We start from the raw sequence: 18,040 nt of genomic DNA on the forward strand, positions 1-18,040 counted from the left end.
TCAGACCCCACCACTAGAGATATATTTCCCTCCCCACCCCTAAAAGCATTCTGTAGAGACCATTCCCTTCACAACTCCCTCGTTCGGTCCACGTTCCCTCACCCTCTGCCACACCCCACCAAGTCACCTTCCACTGCTGGCACCGTATTTGCCACTACAAGATGTATGAAAACTGCGTCAATACCTCCCTCCTTACCTCCATCCAAGGCCCCAAAGGATCCTTCCACATCAGGCAGAGAATATCCTGTTCATGCAAACACGTCACCTACTCTGTCCATTACTCCTGGTTTCCTCGACATTGGGGAGGCAGGACACCAACTTGCAGAACGGTTCAGGGAACACTCACTTACACACACACCCAAAAACCCCACTGCCCTGTGGCTGAATACTTCAACTCCCCCTCCCACTACACCAAGGACATGCACGTTTTTGGCCTCCTCCACTGCCAAATTCTAGCCAGCAGTAGTCTGGAGGAAGAACGCATCATCTTCCGCCTTGGGACTCTCCAACCACACGGTATCAAGGGCAATTTCACCAGTTTCCTCATCTCCCTTCCCTCCACCTTATCCCAGATCTGAACCTCCAGTTCAGCACCGCCCTCTTCACCTGTCCGACCTGTCCATCTTCTCCATTCCACCTTCCAATCTGACCCATCACTATCACCACCCACCTGCATCTAGCTATCGCCTTCCAAGCTACCTTCCCCTCAGCCCCAGCCCCTCCCATTTATATGCCAGCCCCATTACACCCCACCCCCTCCTTATTCCTGAAACGTCTAATCAACTGCTCCTTGGATGTGGCCGGAATGGCTATACTTCTCTAACACCACATTTTTTGACTCTGATCTCCAGAATCTGCGGTCCTCACTTTCTCCTGCTGAAGGATTTGCACAGGTTAGGAGATTGAGCAAACAATGGCAGATGGAGTATAACGTGGGAAAGTGTGACTTCATGCTCTTTGCCAAGAAGAAAACAGGCATGGACTATTTTCTAAATATCGAGCCAGTTCAGAAATCTGAAGTGCAAAAAGACAAGGGAGTTCTATTCCTGGAGTCTCGAAATGTAAACTTGCAGGTTGTCAGTAGTTATGAAGGCAAATGCAAGTATGGTATTTATTTCAAGAGGGCTTGAATATAAAAGCAGGGAAGTACTTCTGAGGCTCTGTAAGGCTTTGGTCAGGCTGCATCCGGATTATTGGGCACAGCTTTGGGTCCCATCTCTCAGGAAGGATGCACTGACCCTGAAGGGTTTTCCAAGGAGATTCACGAGAATGATCCCAGGTATGAAAAGCTTAACGTACAAAGAACATCTAAGGGCTCTGGGTCCATATTTGATAGAGACCAGGAAGATATTAGGAGGTATAATTGAAACTTACAGAATACTGATTGACCTAGACAGAATGGATTTTGGGCAGATATTTCCAATAGTCGGAGAGACTCGGACCCGATGGTACAGTGTAAAGAGAGGATATTTTAGAACAAAGATAAGGAGGAACTTCTTCAGCCAGAGAGTGGTGAATCTAAGGAATTCAATGCCACAGAAGGCTGTTGAGGCCAGCTCATTGAGTATATTTAAGAGTGAGACAGATAGGTTCTTGACTGTAAAGTGGATCAACGGCTACAGATAGAATGCAGGAGAATGGAGTTGAGAAGCTTAACAGCCATCATTGAATGGAGGAGCGGGCTCAATGGGCTGAATAGACAATTTCTGCTCCAATGTCTTTTGATCATATAATTAACATTGGCTCTCCTCATTCCTCATTTGAGATGTAACCTGGAAGTCGATCTTCGTATGATTTATAATGATTAACACTTCCAATACTGATGACTGGGAAATATCATGTTCCCTCCCTCCAGTCTCAGCAGCCATGTCCCCATTATCATAATCACACTGCAATTGAAATCCATCGATGTACTTAATCACATCGATAAGATTAATAGCATGCCTCTCACCTGCCCTCTCTGATCCTCGAATAACCATCTGAATTGTGTGTCACATCATATTCTCTGTTAACATATCCATGCCAGTTTTTCGTTATAACTCATGTTGTCATAGGCACATTTTCCTGCCATATTATGAACTAGAAAAGTTCTCTCCATTTCTTACTGACATTATAATCACTGATCAGTAGTTACAGACTTATGTTTCCATTTATAAACGGAGAAACGTGTTTATTTTTTGACAATCCTTTGACATTACTCCCATATTCAAGGAAGATTTAATGATTACATACAATCAATGTACCATCACCTATATTCATGCATTTAGTAACCCGCGCATATCATATTCCAAATTTGTAAATTTAAAACATTCTTTTGATTTTTAATAAAATCAATATTGAATTGAAAGGGGTTAACTGAAGCTATTTGTTCAGTGACTGTGATTAATGTCAATCTCCATGGATCTTAATTATCCCAGTGGAGAGTTTCCATCGTTAAATAATAAAAGAGCTCTGTCAATGTGTTATCCCGTAGTATGAGCAGGAGCATCACTGACAGTACTGAAAGGGATCAGCAGCTCGAGAGAGAGGGGGGGGGGGAGGGATCAGAATCTGAGAACATTAGATTGGCATGTTACAATAATGGTTCAGAATCTGAGGACCTTGGATTGGAATGTTCAAGCAATGGGTCAGAATCTGAGGACAGTAGACTGGAGTGTTCCAACAATGGATCAGAATATGACAACATTAGAGTGGAATGTTCGAACAATGGACAGGAGTTTATCCTCGGGTCTTTACTGGCTTTCTCGGCCTTGGATATCATTAGCATCACGGATCCAGGATATCCTTTGGATTATTCAAGGTGGTTACTATCCCATCCTCGCTATTGTTGGTGTTCCTGGTAAGTCATTATGTTTGTCCACTAAACCGGGTTGAACTGAATTTCTGCTCATGTTATATAAATTTTGGAAAGTGCAAGCCAATGTTTTCAGTTCCAAACAAAACATCCTTTCCTTATAAATTATAACTGTCAAACTGCTATTTATAAAATACTCACTGATATGGGAGAATGAACCAGAATGGTCTCAAACTCCATAAACCATTTTGTCCTTCAAAGATTTACATCGCCATGTCCTCCCAACTCACCAATCCTGTCCAATACCACCATCATGATAACCCAGTCTCGCCCTCAGTCTCAGTGCAACTTCTGAATAAATATTTTTTTGTGCCTTTGTTCAATGCGGATGCAACAGTTTCAAGTTCTTTCTAACCACATGTTCGTCATTAAATAATTGCTCCTGAGGATGTTTAACTTGTTCTCTGCACATACGGAAGACAGTTTATTGTGGACACGCCATTGATTCATAATCTAGAGCCACAGAATAGTAGTCTGTTAATATCTCAAGAAGGAAATTGGTGGAATTTAAAAGCAACCATTATCATTTGTTATAAAAAACCAATTTGCTTGCCTCAAGTCATTCAGAGAAGTCAATGTGGCATGCATCCCTCGTCAGGTTTCCGTGTGATATCTGTGATGAACATGTGGGTGTACTATACCTTTTAGATAATTAAAAAGCCAGCAATAACTACCTGACAGCAGCAAATGTTCTGAAAAGTAAACTTAATGTAACATTTGGTCGAAAAACTCGATTAGCTCATTGTCTTGACACAAAAAGAAATTCAGCAAAACAGTTTAAATTATACCCCAAAATACCCACTTCCAATCAAGTTTGAATATAGTATATTGACAATCTCAAAAGCCAATGACACAATTCAATGCTTTGGTGGGGAGGTACAAGACTATAGAAAATTGAGAAGTTGAGAGGAGAACTGCCAAGCTACCAGCTGCCTGAAGACTGCCAGAAAAATAGCTCGATTAAAGGTACCTTCATTGATTAGTAACTGGTAAAGTGGAACCTCCAAGAAGAAAAGAAGATAGGAGTATGGAGAAGAACCGAAGCTCCCTGACTTTGAGATAAGAAAATTTGAGTTGCAAATCGTAATTAGGAGTCTTATCGGACTTGTATTGTGGAGGGGAAGATAAAAGATAGTTTAGAGGAAGAAGTTGTAAATAGTCGTTAGTTTATTATTCTCTGCTATACTTTAAGAAATAAAGTTGTAAATTTTTGCTTTATATAGTTTTAGACTCTAGAATTATCACAGATTTATGGATGGGATAAATCTTTTCTCTGTTGTTGGTTTTAATTAAGCAGGAGAATTGATCCTGTGTTGTAACACTACAAACCCACAGCAATGTGTTTTGCTCTTTACTGTCTTGTGCAACAGCTGAACCAGCCACTCAGTTCAAGATCGGCATAACACGCTGCCCTGACCAAGGCTACATACATCCTGTGAGAGAAGAACAAAAGTAAAGACAGCTCCCTTCCTCTGACCGTTTCCCACTTTTCTACATCTCATTTCTATTCAGTCAGGTGATCATCGCCTATTTTAGGTGTATTCAATCTCATTGAAATTCTGCCGAGAGTGATGCTCATCTCCATAAGCATCTCTGGTGCTGGCTTTATTGATGCTGACGTACAGATGTAAGGAACTTACAAATTCCATATCAGTCGTAGTGCATAGAGAAGGAATGGCTTTTTGTGGCACAGGAAAGAAACGGCGATGTCTAAGTGAGAGAAAAGGATTATTGCGATCATCCTTAAGAGTGTTGGTGAGGCAGTATTTGGGGTACTGTGGATAGATCTTCTCTCAAATTTCACCAGAATAATCCCTGAGATTATGGCACCATGAGCACTGACTGAAGCGCAGTGAGAGAATAAGGGGTGATTGCATTGAACCTTAAGGGGGATGGACAATCATACGAGATGTTCTAAACAAACACTGATACGGTGATAAATTCCATGGCTTCTGTTTTTACTTGGGTAACTTGGGTTTCGATAGTTTAAGAGCCTCTGGGAACGTTGCACTCCACCATCCCCACTCCCCATTTCGATTGAGACAGAGAGAGAGAGAGAGAGGTTCAGGCTTTTGAATAAACTCTCCCACCATTAATACAGTTCAATTGAGTCGTGATCCTGCAATGAGCGTCATGCTATCCATAATCCTGACAGCAGCCACAATACCTTCATTATAAAAGTGTTAACTCATTCTAGCAGCTTCTGACCTGCATGGAGAACATGGGTGTTCAGCGTCGACGTGAGTCTCCCCGAATGTCTTGTCCAAGTCTATCACTAATAATGACACAGACGTGACCCTCAGCTTCCACATGATCAGTTTAGGTAAAGCTTACAAATAGCAAGGAGAAGCAAATATTGGTGTTTTATATATCGAAAGCAAAACAGTTGAAGCAAATCTGATCATCATATGCTCTGGAAATTAGATATGCAAGTATCATGGATACTGCAGTTTTATTGGATGATCTCAAGTTGCATCTCAACTGCATTAACTGCGTGACTGCTCATGCTGTGAAAAATAAATTCTGTAAATGTATATGAGGTAGGTTGAAAAGTATGTTGTGAAATAAACTAGAGAGCAGGTTATTTCGGATTTGGTGTTGTGTGGTCAGAAGGACAAATTAATAACCTTGCTCTTAAGCAGCTTTTCAGGAATAATGACATTACCAAGATGCATTTTACTTGGTGTCTGAATACAATATAGAATGCTTGAACATTCTGGTCAGACATCATGGTAGCCTGGAGGTTAGAGGGTCAAGTTTGCTCCAATGAATTGGGAAGGTGCAATATCACATTCAGTGGGAGACAAACAATGGTTGGTAGAGCCATAGAGTCCGACTACACGGAGACAGGCCCTTCAGTTCAAAGTGGTCCATTCCGACCAAAATGTCCATCCACGCTAATCCTATTTCCCTGATTTGCCCCGTATACTTCTAATACTTACCTATCTGTGTATTTGTCCAAATGCCTTTTAAATGCTGTTAATGTACCCACCTCAACTCCTTCCGTTGGCAACTCATTCCATATGCGTACGGGTTTGTGCATGGGAGATCTTAGCTCACAAATTTGTTGGAGTACTTTGATTAAGTCACCAGCAACGTTGGTGTAAAACACTTCTTCCTCAGGTTCCCTTTTATGCGTTCCCCTCTGACCTTAAACTGATGCCCTCTGGTCTGTGATTGCCCAACCCTGTGAAAAAAGACTGAGTGCATTCATTCGGTCCAGGCCTGTCATGATCTTATGCACTTCTATCAGATCCCCCTCAGTCTCATACACGCTAAATTAAAAAGTCCGAGCTTGTCCAACCTCTCCATATAACTCACATCATTGAGACGGCAACATCCTTGTAAATTTCTTCTGCACTTTTTCCAGTTTAATAACATTCTTCCTCTGGCAAAGTGAACAAAATTGAACATAACGCTACTAGTATGGCTTCACCTGTATAACTACAATGAAATTCCCTAATTTCGATACTCAGTGAAATTCAATGATCAAGGCCAGTGTACCAAAAGCTTTCTTCACTGCTCTGTCTACCTCTGAATCAACCTTCAGAGAACCATGCACCTGAATTCCAAGATCCCTCTGTTCCACCACACTCTTTCGGACCCAACCATTCACCATGAAACTCCAACCCTGATTTGACTTCTAAAATGCAAGAACTTAGACTGATCTACATTAACATCTATTTGCCAATTCTCAGCCAACTTCCCCAGCTGATCAAGGTATTGTTGTAATTTCTGAAATTTTTGATAACCTTCGTCACTCTCCATGATGCTGCCTATTTTAGTGTCGTCTTCAAACTTACAAATCATGCCTATACATTCTCATCTATATGTATGTAATATGCAGTGGTCCCAGCACCAATCCCTATGGCATTCCACTAGTCACATGCCTCCAATCTGGCCAGCATTCTTCCAGTATTACCCTTTGCTTCCTACCATTAAGGAAATTTTGTACCACATTTGCCAGCGACCCCACAATTCCATGTGATTTAACATTCCAGAGCAGCATACCATGTGGACACTTATTGATGGCCTTGCTGGAATCCGTATAGACTACGAAAACCACCCTACCCTCCTCAACGTTGCTGGTGACTTAATCAAAGTACTCCAACAAATTTGTGAGCTAAGATCTCCCATGCACAAACCCGTGCTGACGTTGATGAAGGGCCTTTGCCCGAAACATCGATTTTCCTGCTCTTCGGATGTTGCCTGACCTGCTCTGCTTTTCCAGCACCATTCTAATCTTACTCCTAATCACATCCTCTCTTTTCTAAATGCATGTATATCCAATCTGTCCGAATCTTCTCAAGTATCTTACCCAATAGATTTTAACATTACTGGTCTTTAGTTCCCAGGCTTATCTTAGTAGCGTTTCTTGATTAAGGGCACAGCATTCGCTTCCCTCCAGTCGTCCAGGACCCCATCCGTTGGCCAACGATGATGGAAAAGAACCAAGCAGAGCTCACACAATTTATTCTCTGTCCTCCTGTAGTGTTCAAGATTATATCTGGTCAGGACCATGAGTTTTTAGAAATACTGCAATGTCTGAAAAATACATCTATTTATTTCAGGTTCAAACACCAAAAAGTGACAAAGTAACTCAATGATGGTTATCACAACAAATTAGGAAATAGATTAATCATAGGAATGCCTTCACAAAAATCCCAGACATGTGGAAACCTGAGAATTCTCAGAAATTAACGATCCAGACAAGGAAGGCCATGAAACTGATAAGGAAATCAAAACGTGAACATGCATGCTAACAAACAGGAGCACAACGACTACATCAATCTACGATTTATATTTCAATGGAAACAAAATAAATGCAAGGTAAAATGTGGAAGTTTGTATTCGGGAGAGGAGAGGTTATTGTGGAGAACAGGGCAATGGCCAAAACAATAACAAGTTACTTTGCATCTGTCTTCATGGAGGAAGATCCAGAAAATCATCAGTAATACCAAGTGATCATATTGGAGTTCTAGAGCTAAAGACATAAAGTCAATTTGTATCAGTACCAACGTAGTACTTGAAGATATAGCTGGATTGAATATTGCTAAGTCTAACGAAACTGATGTACTTCCTATCAAAATGTCATAAATAAACCACCAAAAGAAGTCCTAATTGCACTCTCGATGATTGTGTTTTATTTTCCTGTACATAATGTAGAGACTGGAAGCCATTGCAGATAAATGGAAGTTAGCAATCGTGATGCAATAGGTGAACAGAAGGGATCCAATCAGCTACAAAGGGAAGAAGACATAGTGTGAAGAAATGCAGACCAATTAACTTGACATCTGTAGGGACATTGTTGGAATCTATTACACAGGATGAGTTTTTTTTTATATTTAGAAATTAGTAGCAACAATGGAGAGAATCAGCATGCATTTCAGATAGAGAAATCATACTTGATAAACTTCGGAATTATTTGAAGTTGTTTCTTACAACATAGATAATGGGGAATCAATAGAGGTGGCATACATTGGATTTTCGGAAGGGTTTCTGTAAGAACTCAAAAAGTGAGTGCGTAAATACAATAAATGTGAAGGATATTTGGAGGAATATTATGTAAGTGGAAAATAAATGTTTGGTTCACCTTCATTTAAGAGAGTCAGAACATTGATTAAAGACATGTTGAAGCAGTTTCACAGCGTGTTGCTGGGACTGTACCTGGAGTATTGTGTACAGTTTTGGTGACCGAATCTCAGAAAGAACATACTGATCACAGAGGGAATGCAATGGATATTCTCCAGATTAATCCCTCAGATGGTGAGATTGTCTGATGAGGAAACTCGGCCTATTTTCTCGAGAGTTTCAAAGAATGATAGGTGGTTCACAGTGAAATTTAGAAAATTCACAAAACATATGACAAGTTGGAAATTAACAGAATACTTCCCTGGCTGTCTAATCCACATTCAAGGCAAATAATGGCAGGATCTGGGACAGGCCATTTAAGATTGCAATAACGAGGAAATTCTTCACTCGGAGCGGACTGACTAACACAGGGGCATGGAAACCTGCTGGCAGGGAACAGGTAGTACTCATTAGTGACGTGGCAAGTTGCATGCAAATCAACTTTAGTGGTTGGAGACAGAAGGTGGTGGTAGAAGGCTGTTTGTGTGACTGGAGGCCGGAGTCCATAAGACCATAAGGAGTGGAAGTAAGGCCATTCGGCCCATCTAGTCCAATGGTATACCACGGGTATCAGTGCTGTGTCCATTTTTATTTGTGACTCGGAGGTGCTGGTGTTGGACTGTAGTGGACAAAGTTAAAAATTGCATAACACCAGATTGCAGTCCAACAGGTTTATTCAGAGGCACGAATTTTCAAATCGCACAACCACCTGACGAAGAAGCAGCGCTTCGAAAGCTAATGCCTCCGAATAAACCTTTTGGGTTATAACCTGATGTTGTGTGATTTTTAACCTTATTATTTGTGGTAGTCATAAATGATGCAGCTGTGTATATGGACGAGGGGTGCGGGCTGTGACACTTAACGTTGTGTTTGATGCAAAGATTGGCCGGGTGGTTGGCAGTGAGGAGGAAAGCCTTACGTTACAAGAAGATACAGATGCCATGGTCAGATGGCTGGAACAATGACAGATGGAATGTAACCCTGATTAATATGAGGCGATGCACTTTGGAGGAAGGAACCAGGCAGAGTAGTACACAATGAATGGCAGCTCAGAGGGTGCTTCTCAACACATTCCTAAATGTGACTGGACAGGTTAATACACAATTTGAGAAAGCATAGGGGACCGTAAACATAGCCTTTATTCATTGAGGCACAGATTATAAGAGCTATGTGGAACTTTGGTGAGGCGAAGATGGAATACTGTGTGTAGTTCTGGGAGCCACATTCCAGGAAGGATGTGATTGCACTGGAAGGGGTGCAGAGGCCATTCATTAGGATGTTCCCTTGATGGAACATATCAGCTGTGGAGAAAGGTTGGATAAGCTCGGGTTGTTTAGTTTGGAGGAGACAAGACTGAGGGGTCCGTGATTCAGAAGGATATGATAACGAGGGACATGGACATGGTGGATGGATAGCAGCTGTTTCTTTTAGTCAAAGGGATACATTTTTAAATTGAAGGGTTTAAGGTTTAGTGAGGATTTAGGGATTGTTTTTCAGCCAGAGGGTGTTGGGGTCTGGAATGCACTTCTTGAGAGGGGAGTTGTCATGGTAACCTCAAAACCAGTAGAAAATGCACAGTTGTGCACTTGAAATCCATAAGATTCATGGCTACAGGTCTTGTTGCGGAATATGGGACTAATGTAGACTGTGCTGTATTTCTGATAGTACAGAGTCTGTGTTTCTGTAATTGCATGGCTGTGGAAGGTCAATAATTGAGTAGCGTAAGGTAGGAATTGATAGGTTTCTGAAGAATTTAATATCAAATTTTATAAGAGTGAACTTGTAATATCTTTTGAAATTATGTTCATGGCGAAATTAAGAAAATAAAAGTGCAGCTTGCTTACAGTCTGATATCAGATAATCGAAGACCGGGAAATAGCAGAACTATGGAGCAAATACTTCTGTCATGCCTTCACAGAAGAAAACAAATCAAAAAAAGAAAACTTCCTATCAATACTAGGGAACTTCAGTCTGTTGAGAAAAATGGAATAGAATGAAATTAGCGACTAAATAGTTTAGAGAAGGTATTAGACTGAAAGTAATGAGCATAGACAAAGTTAAGAGAGATTTATGAAATGGGAATCATATTTGAGAAAGTGGCTTTTCGTAAAATTATGCAAAAGCTATCAATGAAATATAATTGCATTTTCAGAAAGAGTTGTGATAAAGCCCCAAGCCTGTAGTGCAAATTTGAATCCAATGGGACTGGGGCTAATATATGGGCCATGGTTTCACAATGGGAGAGCTGGCCGGAAACAGTGAGTAGGAATACAACCATGTTTTTGTTTAGAGTGGAAGGTTTGGAGGATGTAGCAGGGATCGGGGATTGGGACCCACCTTTTCCCAATACACATCATAGCTCTGGTTGAGGTGCTCAAATGCAATATTCCCAAGTCTGCTGACTGCACTAAACCATGTCAGATTGTGAGTGAGTGAGCAGCTCCAATGTAATTGAGACAAGTGGAGTGACTCGGCAAATATGTAGCACATGGAGCTAATTGGGAAAGATTGATGTTGTGTACTTAGATGGGACAATAGAATGACCCCCTATCATTTGAAAAGGGATTTGGTTGAAAAATGTTAAACGACAAATGAAAATAAGCTGTATTTTTTATTCCTTACTCGCAGCCCTCCAAGTCCATGTAAGGCAGTGAGTTCTGAAACCAAAAATCAGTACTGTGAATGGTGTTGGCACGCAGACCAGTGTATATAGACCCACCAAGTGGGGAACTGCAACATTGAAAAGTATCTGGATCTCCATGTACACCAGTCACTGAAAGCAAAATTGCAGGAACAGAAAGCAATTAGAAGGGTAAATGATGTATTCACCTTCATTTCAGGGAGATTTGTTTACAGAAGTAAGGGTAATTTACTGCAGCTATACAGGGCCTTGGTGAGACCCCATTTCAAACATTGTGCAATATTGCTTATAGTTTTGGTATCCTTACCTAATAAAGAACAAACCTGACATTGTGAGAGAGCAGCAAAAGAATACCAGACTGATCTCTGGAATGACAGGCTGATTGTGGGGGCAGAGTTTGGGGTGACTGGACCTGTATTCCATGGGGTTTAGGAAAATAAGTGGAGATCTCCATGAAATACATAGAACTCTGACAAGGTGAGACAGGTTGGAAGCAGGGCTGATAATTCCCCAGGCTGGGACGTCTAAAACAAGGACCCACAGCATTAGGTTCAGGCAGGCCACTCTGCGTTAAGATGAGAATAAATGTCAGCACTCAGAGACTGGTAACCCTGGGGAACTCTCACCCAGATCAGGCTGTGGAAACCCAGGCACTGAATATAAATAAGCTTTTCTGGAAAATAAAGGGACAGGGAGAGAGCAGGAGTATGGTGTGAAGTTGGAAGATCAGCTATCATTCCAGGTTGTTGTCTAATAATGCGGTAACTGTGTTCCTGTGCAATACTGTGCAATTTGGCGCGCCCCCGCCAACTATCAGGAAAAAACAAAAATTAAGTTTAGTCTAATACACGCACTATCCCAGTCTAAGTAAATCTTTAAATCATATATTGTAATGAAACAATGCTGTAAATGTAACACTTTCACACTACAGTCACTAACTACAGCAGTATACCTTCCACCACACTCTTCACCAGAAAGCACATGGGTGCTGACTGCCCACGTGATACCGACACAGAATTCCAATTCTCCTCAATATTCTCCACACAATTTGAAATAAAATTCTTTCTAAGTATTGACTACAATTTCCAGTTTCAGGCTCAGTTTCAAGGCTTGCCTAATTTAGCTGAACGCATTGATTGTGCATTTTGCAGACAGAGGTTCCTGAGGCTGGGTTTTGCTGTTCAGCTGGTGCCCGGCAAGGAATTGCGTCAAATTGAACGGGAGTTCACTTCATAGAAAACGGTTCATGAATAACATTGCAGCCAAATCGTATTGAAGCAACATGCGTTATCGGAGAACTGCCTGTATATTGAATGGAGGAGCAAAATTGATGGACCGAAGGGGTACAACAGTTCTTATTTTATTTTTTACAATGTTCAAAGCTATTAATGAGTATGAACACTGTGTAGGGAAACCTGCATCGAGGAGATGTTCGGCATGAACTAGCATGGGGAAAGCACAATGAAAGCACAAAGACCTACTCCTTTCCCGATGTTTCTGTGCAGTTTGTGGGAAAGCTCTGTAAATGTTGTCACAAGCTCTCTGATGTTAAGCAGGAGACCTATGGAGTGTCGAAAAGACTGTGTTTCCCATTCCCTTTTCGAATACTGAGGTTGGTGCACGGTGGTCTATCCGGTTTTATCCTTTAAGACTTCGGAGCAGTTTGATACAATTGAGTGCCTTGCTTGGCCATTTCAGAGACCGTTGAAGAGTCTATCACATGTCTGTGTGTCTGGACTCACTTTTGGGCACGACCAGGAAAGTATGGGAGATTCACTTCCTGAAAATACGTTGGTTAAGAGATCGATGTTTAAATCAATACTAGACACAAGATCAGTTTTACTGACCCCAAATTTTAGGACTCGATATTTTATATATTTTTTTTTACTTCCACCAATTTCCACAGCATTAGCCTGGTCTGATTTAGTAATACAGTGGCATTTGCACAATAGCACCATCTCCAAATAGGGACCTCACGGAAACCACACAGAGTGGATTATTTCTCTGCTTCTTGACAGCACTGTCAAACAAAACTTCCTACAATTTGACTATTGTGATCGGACTGAGGGGATGGTAATTCGTCAGATTGTAATTATTCTCCTCTGAGGGGATCGGACATAGTTGAGACATTTTCCATATTGCCACGGAGATGTCAGAGTTGGAGCTGGAATGAAACAGCTTCCCCGGGGACATGGTTTGTTGTGCAGAGCAAGTCTTTAGTCATATTACGGGAATGGTGTCAGGGCCCATTGCTTTTGGCGTATCGACTGTGTTCAGCTATTTCTTCATGTCACGTGCAGCAAATCGAATTGGTTGAAGGCTGGCATCTGTGACACTGTGGGAATCATGATGCGTGATATGTGGATCATCCACTCAGCACGTCTGGCTGAGGATAGTGCAGACATCACCTCCTTGACATTTTCACTGATTTACAGGACTCTTCCGATATTTAGGATGAGGATATTTGTGGAGTCCTCTCCTCCAATAAATTGTTTAATAGTCCACCGACATTTATGCTTGGATGTGGCAGGGCGACAGAGCTTAGATCTGATCTGCTGGTCTCGGGGTCATTTCTCCCTCCGTATCCCTCAGATGTTAGTCCTGCTGTTTGGAATGTAACTAGTGAAGTGAGATAGCTTTAATGGGTTATCATCAGGTATAGGTGACACATGGTTCCGACTCTGGCATGTTCACCCACGCTCCTTACTGAACCATGGATTGGCTTGAAGGTAATGGTAGACTGATGGATTATCCTGGAAATAAAAGTTGCAGATTGTGATTGAATACATGTCTGTTTCTGCTGTTGCTGTGTTCTACATCATGACATGATAACCAGTTTGAGCTGCAATATCAGCAATTCAGTTCCACTGACTGTCCCCCAGTTCACACCGAGACCCATTCACCCATCAGCCGTGTACCCTTTGACCTAACCTGGTTTCTGATGTGGGAACACTTCAATTTTCATATTCTCATTATGCTGGAAGTCTCTCCTTAGTGTCATGCCTCAAATTTGTTACTTTAACTCAATTCATTTAAGGTAATCCATAATGCCGACTTTTGTATTTGAAGTGAATGTGTTTCCCTCTGTTTTTCTCCCTGACCATGTTTCAGAGCTCTGTAGTGTCAGTTACGCCAGCCTTATGTAGTTTCAGAGTCAATGAATTTGTGCACCATGCATTATCGTTCAGTTCCCAGTGCACAGTCTTTCATGCTGGGCAGGATTTTTGAGCAGCTTTGACACAAATCTTTGGAACATGTTCAAAAATAGAAATTGCAGAAGAAACTAAGCAAGTATGGCAGCATCTTCTGGAATAAATGCGGAGTTAAACGTTCAGGTCCAGTGATCCTTCTCCAAAGCTCCCAGTTTCTCCAGCAATTTTTGTACTTCTTTTTTCCACAATGCATAGTTATTTGTTTAATTGAAAATTTAATCTGTGCCTATTCATTTCTGGAGAAACTCAGCAGATGTGGCAACATCTGCAGAGATAGATCAACAGAGTTAGTGTTTCAAGTCCAGTGTGACACTTCTTCAGAACTGAAAAGAGGGTGTGGCAAAGATTAACGGGCTTTTAGCAATGGTGAACGAGAAGATGATGTAAACTGGATTTAAATTAAGGTGTGAATGGGGGAAAGTGGTTCTCTGTATTGAGTGCAATTTAGAGAATGCGCAACCACACAAGGTTATGGTGAGGCCAGGCGGGAGAATGTGGAACATGTGGTATTATATAGATCTGGCCAGAGATACGTTTTCACTGTAGAAATCATCACCTCCTTCAGACAAATAAATTCAGGTGTTTGACATCTTACTGGCACTAGTATGAGTGTCATGCTGCCTTCGTATTTTAAGATGGAGAAAAACAAATCATAGTTTGAAGTTTGGACTGAGTATTGTTTACCTGTCATTTTTAATATTGTTTCAAATTTGCAGTGGTTATCGCTAAATGTTTGGTCTTGAAGTTAGTATCAGATGGAGTGTCGAAGGTTGATGGGTAACATTATAGATGTTTACAAAATTATGGGAGGCATGGATAGGACGAATAGCCAAGGTATTTTCTACAGGATGGAGGAGTTCAAACATAGAAGGCAAATGTTTAAGGTGAAAGAGGGAAGAGATAAAAGGCACGACGGAGCAAAATGTTTACCAGAGGGTGGTGTGAGCATGGAATGAGCTGCCAGAGGAAGAGTGGTAGATACATGTACAGCTACAACATTTAAAAGTCATTTGGATAAACATAACAATCGGAACCGTTTAGAGACATATGGACGAAATGGAAGCAGATGGGAATGGCTTAATTTGGAAAATCTGGCCAGCATGGACATTTAGAAAAGCTTCTAAAGAGGATCTATATTTTGCCTGTAAAATCATGTAAAGTATTTCTGGAGTTCTCCGAGAATGTAACAAGCGGACTTGATAAAGGGGGAGTGGGAGGCACGAGGCTTTCCAGAGATTTTCCACGAGGTATTACAAAAAAAAGTTCTGACACAAGACAGAAACTCATCATATGACGGATAATGTATTAGCATGAGATGATGATTGGTTAACACATAGTGATCGGATAGTCAGCATAAATTGATCTTTATGATAAAGGTGTATCTGCTGGAGTAGCACAAATATCAGTCCGATGGCATCAGTTATTTACAATCTACACTGATAGCCTGAATGAGGGATCTGAGTGCATAATACATCCGAGTTTGTGGATGACACTGAGACTCAAAAGGCAGACTGTTTTTCAATGGAGAGGACTCCAAAAAAGGAGCAGTACAAATGGATTGGAGTCTTCCTGTGTACGAAATATAAAGTCAGCATGCTGATGCAGCAAGTAACTAGGTTGGTTCATCAGGTGAGTTCCTGGGATGAAAGGGTTGTGTTATTGGGAATCTCTAAAATAGGCGATTATTTATTGGAGTTTAAATAAATGAGGAGTGATACTGCTGAAAAATACAGGACACAGAAGTGGATTGAGAAGGTAGATGTTGAGAAGTTGTTTCCACTCCTAGATGGAGTCTAGAACTCGAAGACATAGGCACAGAATATGGAACATCGATTTCAATCTGAGATGCAAAGTGATGTCTTCTCTCAGAAAATAGTGAATGTCTGGAATTCCCCAACCCAGAGAGGTGTGCAGAGGTACCATGAGTCGGCAAGAAAGTGGAGTTGAGACCTGGAGCCATGTTGTTATTAAATGACAGGGCTGGCTTGAGGGGTCGAATGGCCTACTCTTGTTCGTATTTATTAATTTCACATGTTATGCCTTTGGAAACTAACTGACTATTTTATTGAAAGTTGTGTTGTGTAATGCTACATTCAGATGAGCAGAGGATTTGTTTGAGTTAACCCTGGGTGGTATATGGGGACTGTATTCACAGCAAACCTGGGTGTGGAACATGACTTACATCTGGATCAGAAGTTACAGAGAGAGGAAGCCTGGAAAGAGGGATCGTGGGTGAGGGGTCACTTCCTGACCCAGCCTGGATTTTCCAAGTATATTTCCGAAACTATATCTAACCATCGGTGTGGCCTCGATCTGCCCTTGTGTAGCAGGTCCAAAGGGCTGAATGGAACATCAGAATGTAGAGCTGCGGGAAACGAGTGAGCCATTCGGCCATTTGACATTACTCCACCAGTAAATGAGGTCGTGGCTCATCTCATTGAGGTGCCAGCTGCACTTTTCTCTCCGTGCGCCATTAACCTTGATTCACCTGTCTATGGAAAATCAGACAAAGCCAGCCTCGGTTCAATATAAATATTCAGCCATCTCAAACTTCTAGGAAAGAGAATTCCCACTTGACTGAATTCCCACTTTGTGAATTTCTCCTCACTCCAGTTCTGACTGAGGTTGGACAGTGTTCCTATTTCCTTTCTCGTCCCATTCCTCCATGCTCACAACACATTTTAAATGTAACCAGGTTGCTGATATGATCGCTGATAAATGTTTCAGACTGGGTTAGGTTCAGTGATAAGAACAAGGCATGCAGATTTCTTTTGTCAGCCACAAGTTACTAACAGAACTAACGGAGGAGTATGGTGGATCTGTGGTTTGCACTGCTGCCTCATATCACTAAGGAGCTGGGTTGAATTCCAACCTCGGGCGACCCTCCATGTGGAGTTTGAACATTCTCCCCGTGTCTGTGTGGGTTTCCTCCCAGTGCTCCAGTTTGCTACAACAGTCCAAAGACGTGCAGTTTAAAGTACATTGCTAAATTGTTCATAGTGCCCAGGGATGTGTAGGTTAGGTCGGTTTGTTATGGGAAATGCAGGGTTACATGGATAAGGTAGGGGGCACGTCCAGGCGGGATGCTGTTTGGAATGTCCTGCCTCCACACTGCAGAGGTTCTATGACAATGACAACAAATTTGGACGATACAAACACCCAATGGGTATATACCTGATCCACTCTCCTCAAGGTCTTGTATGTTTCATTCTCATTCCAAGAGTAACCTGTTAAAGCGTTCATAATATGAAGCTTCCACCACAAGAATTCGTGGAATGAAACTGCTTCCAACGTAGTTATATCCTTTCTCAGATAAGGAGACACACAAAAAAAACTAATCTCACACTCAAAGGTTAATAGACAAGAGATGCAGGAGTAGCCCATTCTGCTCTTCCAGCCTGCACCACCATTCAATATGATCATGGCTGATCATCCTTAGTCAGTATCCTGTTCCTGCCTTATCTCCATAACCCTTGATTCCACTCTTTCTTAAATGAATCCAGAGACTGGGTCTCCACTGCCCTCTGGGGCAGAGCATTCCACACAGCCACTACTCTCTGGGTGAAGATGTTTCTCCTCATCTCTGTCCTAAATGGTCTACCCCGTATTTTTAAGCTGTGTCCTCTGGTTCGGCACTCACCCATGAGCGGAAACATGTTTACAGCCTCCAGAGTGTCTAATCCTTTAAAATCTTATATGTCG

General features: G+C 41.6%; 1 protein-coding gene across 1 annotated transcript in view; it reads left to right on the top strand.

Annotated features, from left to right (window-relative positions):
• Window positions 1-2,580: 2,580 nt before the first annotated feature.
• Window positions 2,581-18,040, top strand: part of LOC148148446 (putative G protein-coupled receptor 139) — a 97,266-nt gene continuing 81,806 nt past the window's right edge. Inside the window, exon 1 of the mRNA XM_087993271.1 lies at window positions 2,581-2,839. Coding sequence (XP_087849397.1) covers window positions 2,581-2,839 — 259 coding nt within the window. The remainder of the gene's footprint in view (window positions 2,840-18,040) is intronic.

The sequence above is a fragment of the Chiloscyllium plagiosum genome, unplaced genomic scaffold (assembly GCF_037043375.1).
Source record: "Chiloscyllium plagiosum isolate Xiang-an unplaced genomic scaffold, Cpla_swu_hap1 HiC_scaffold_13, whole genome shotgun sequence".
Taxonomy (NCBI): domain Eukaryota; kingdom Metazoa; phylum Chordata; class Chondrichthyes; order Orectolobiformes; family Hemiscylliidae; genus Chiloscyllium; species Chiloscyllium plagiosum.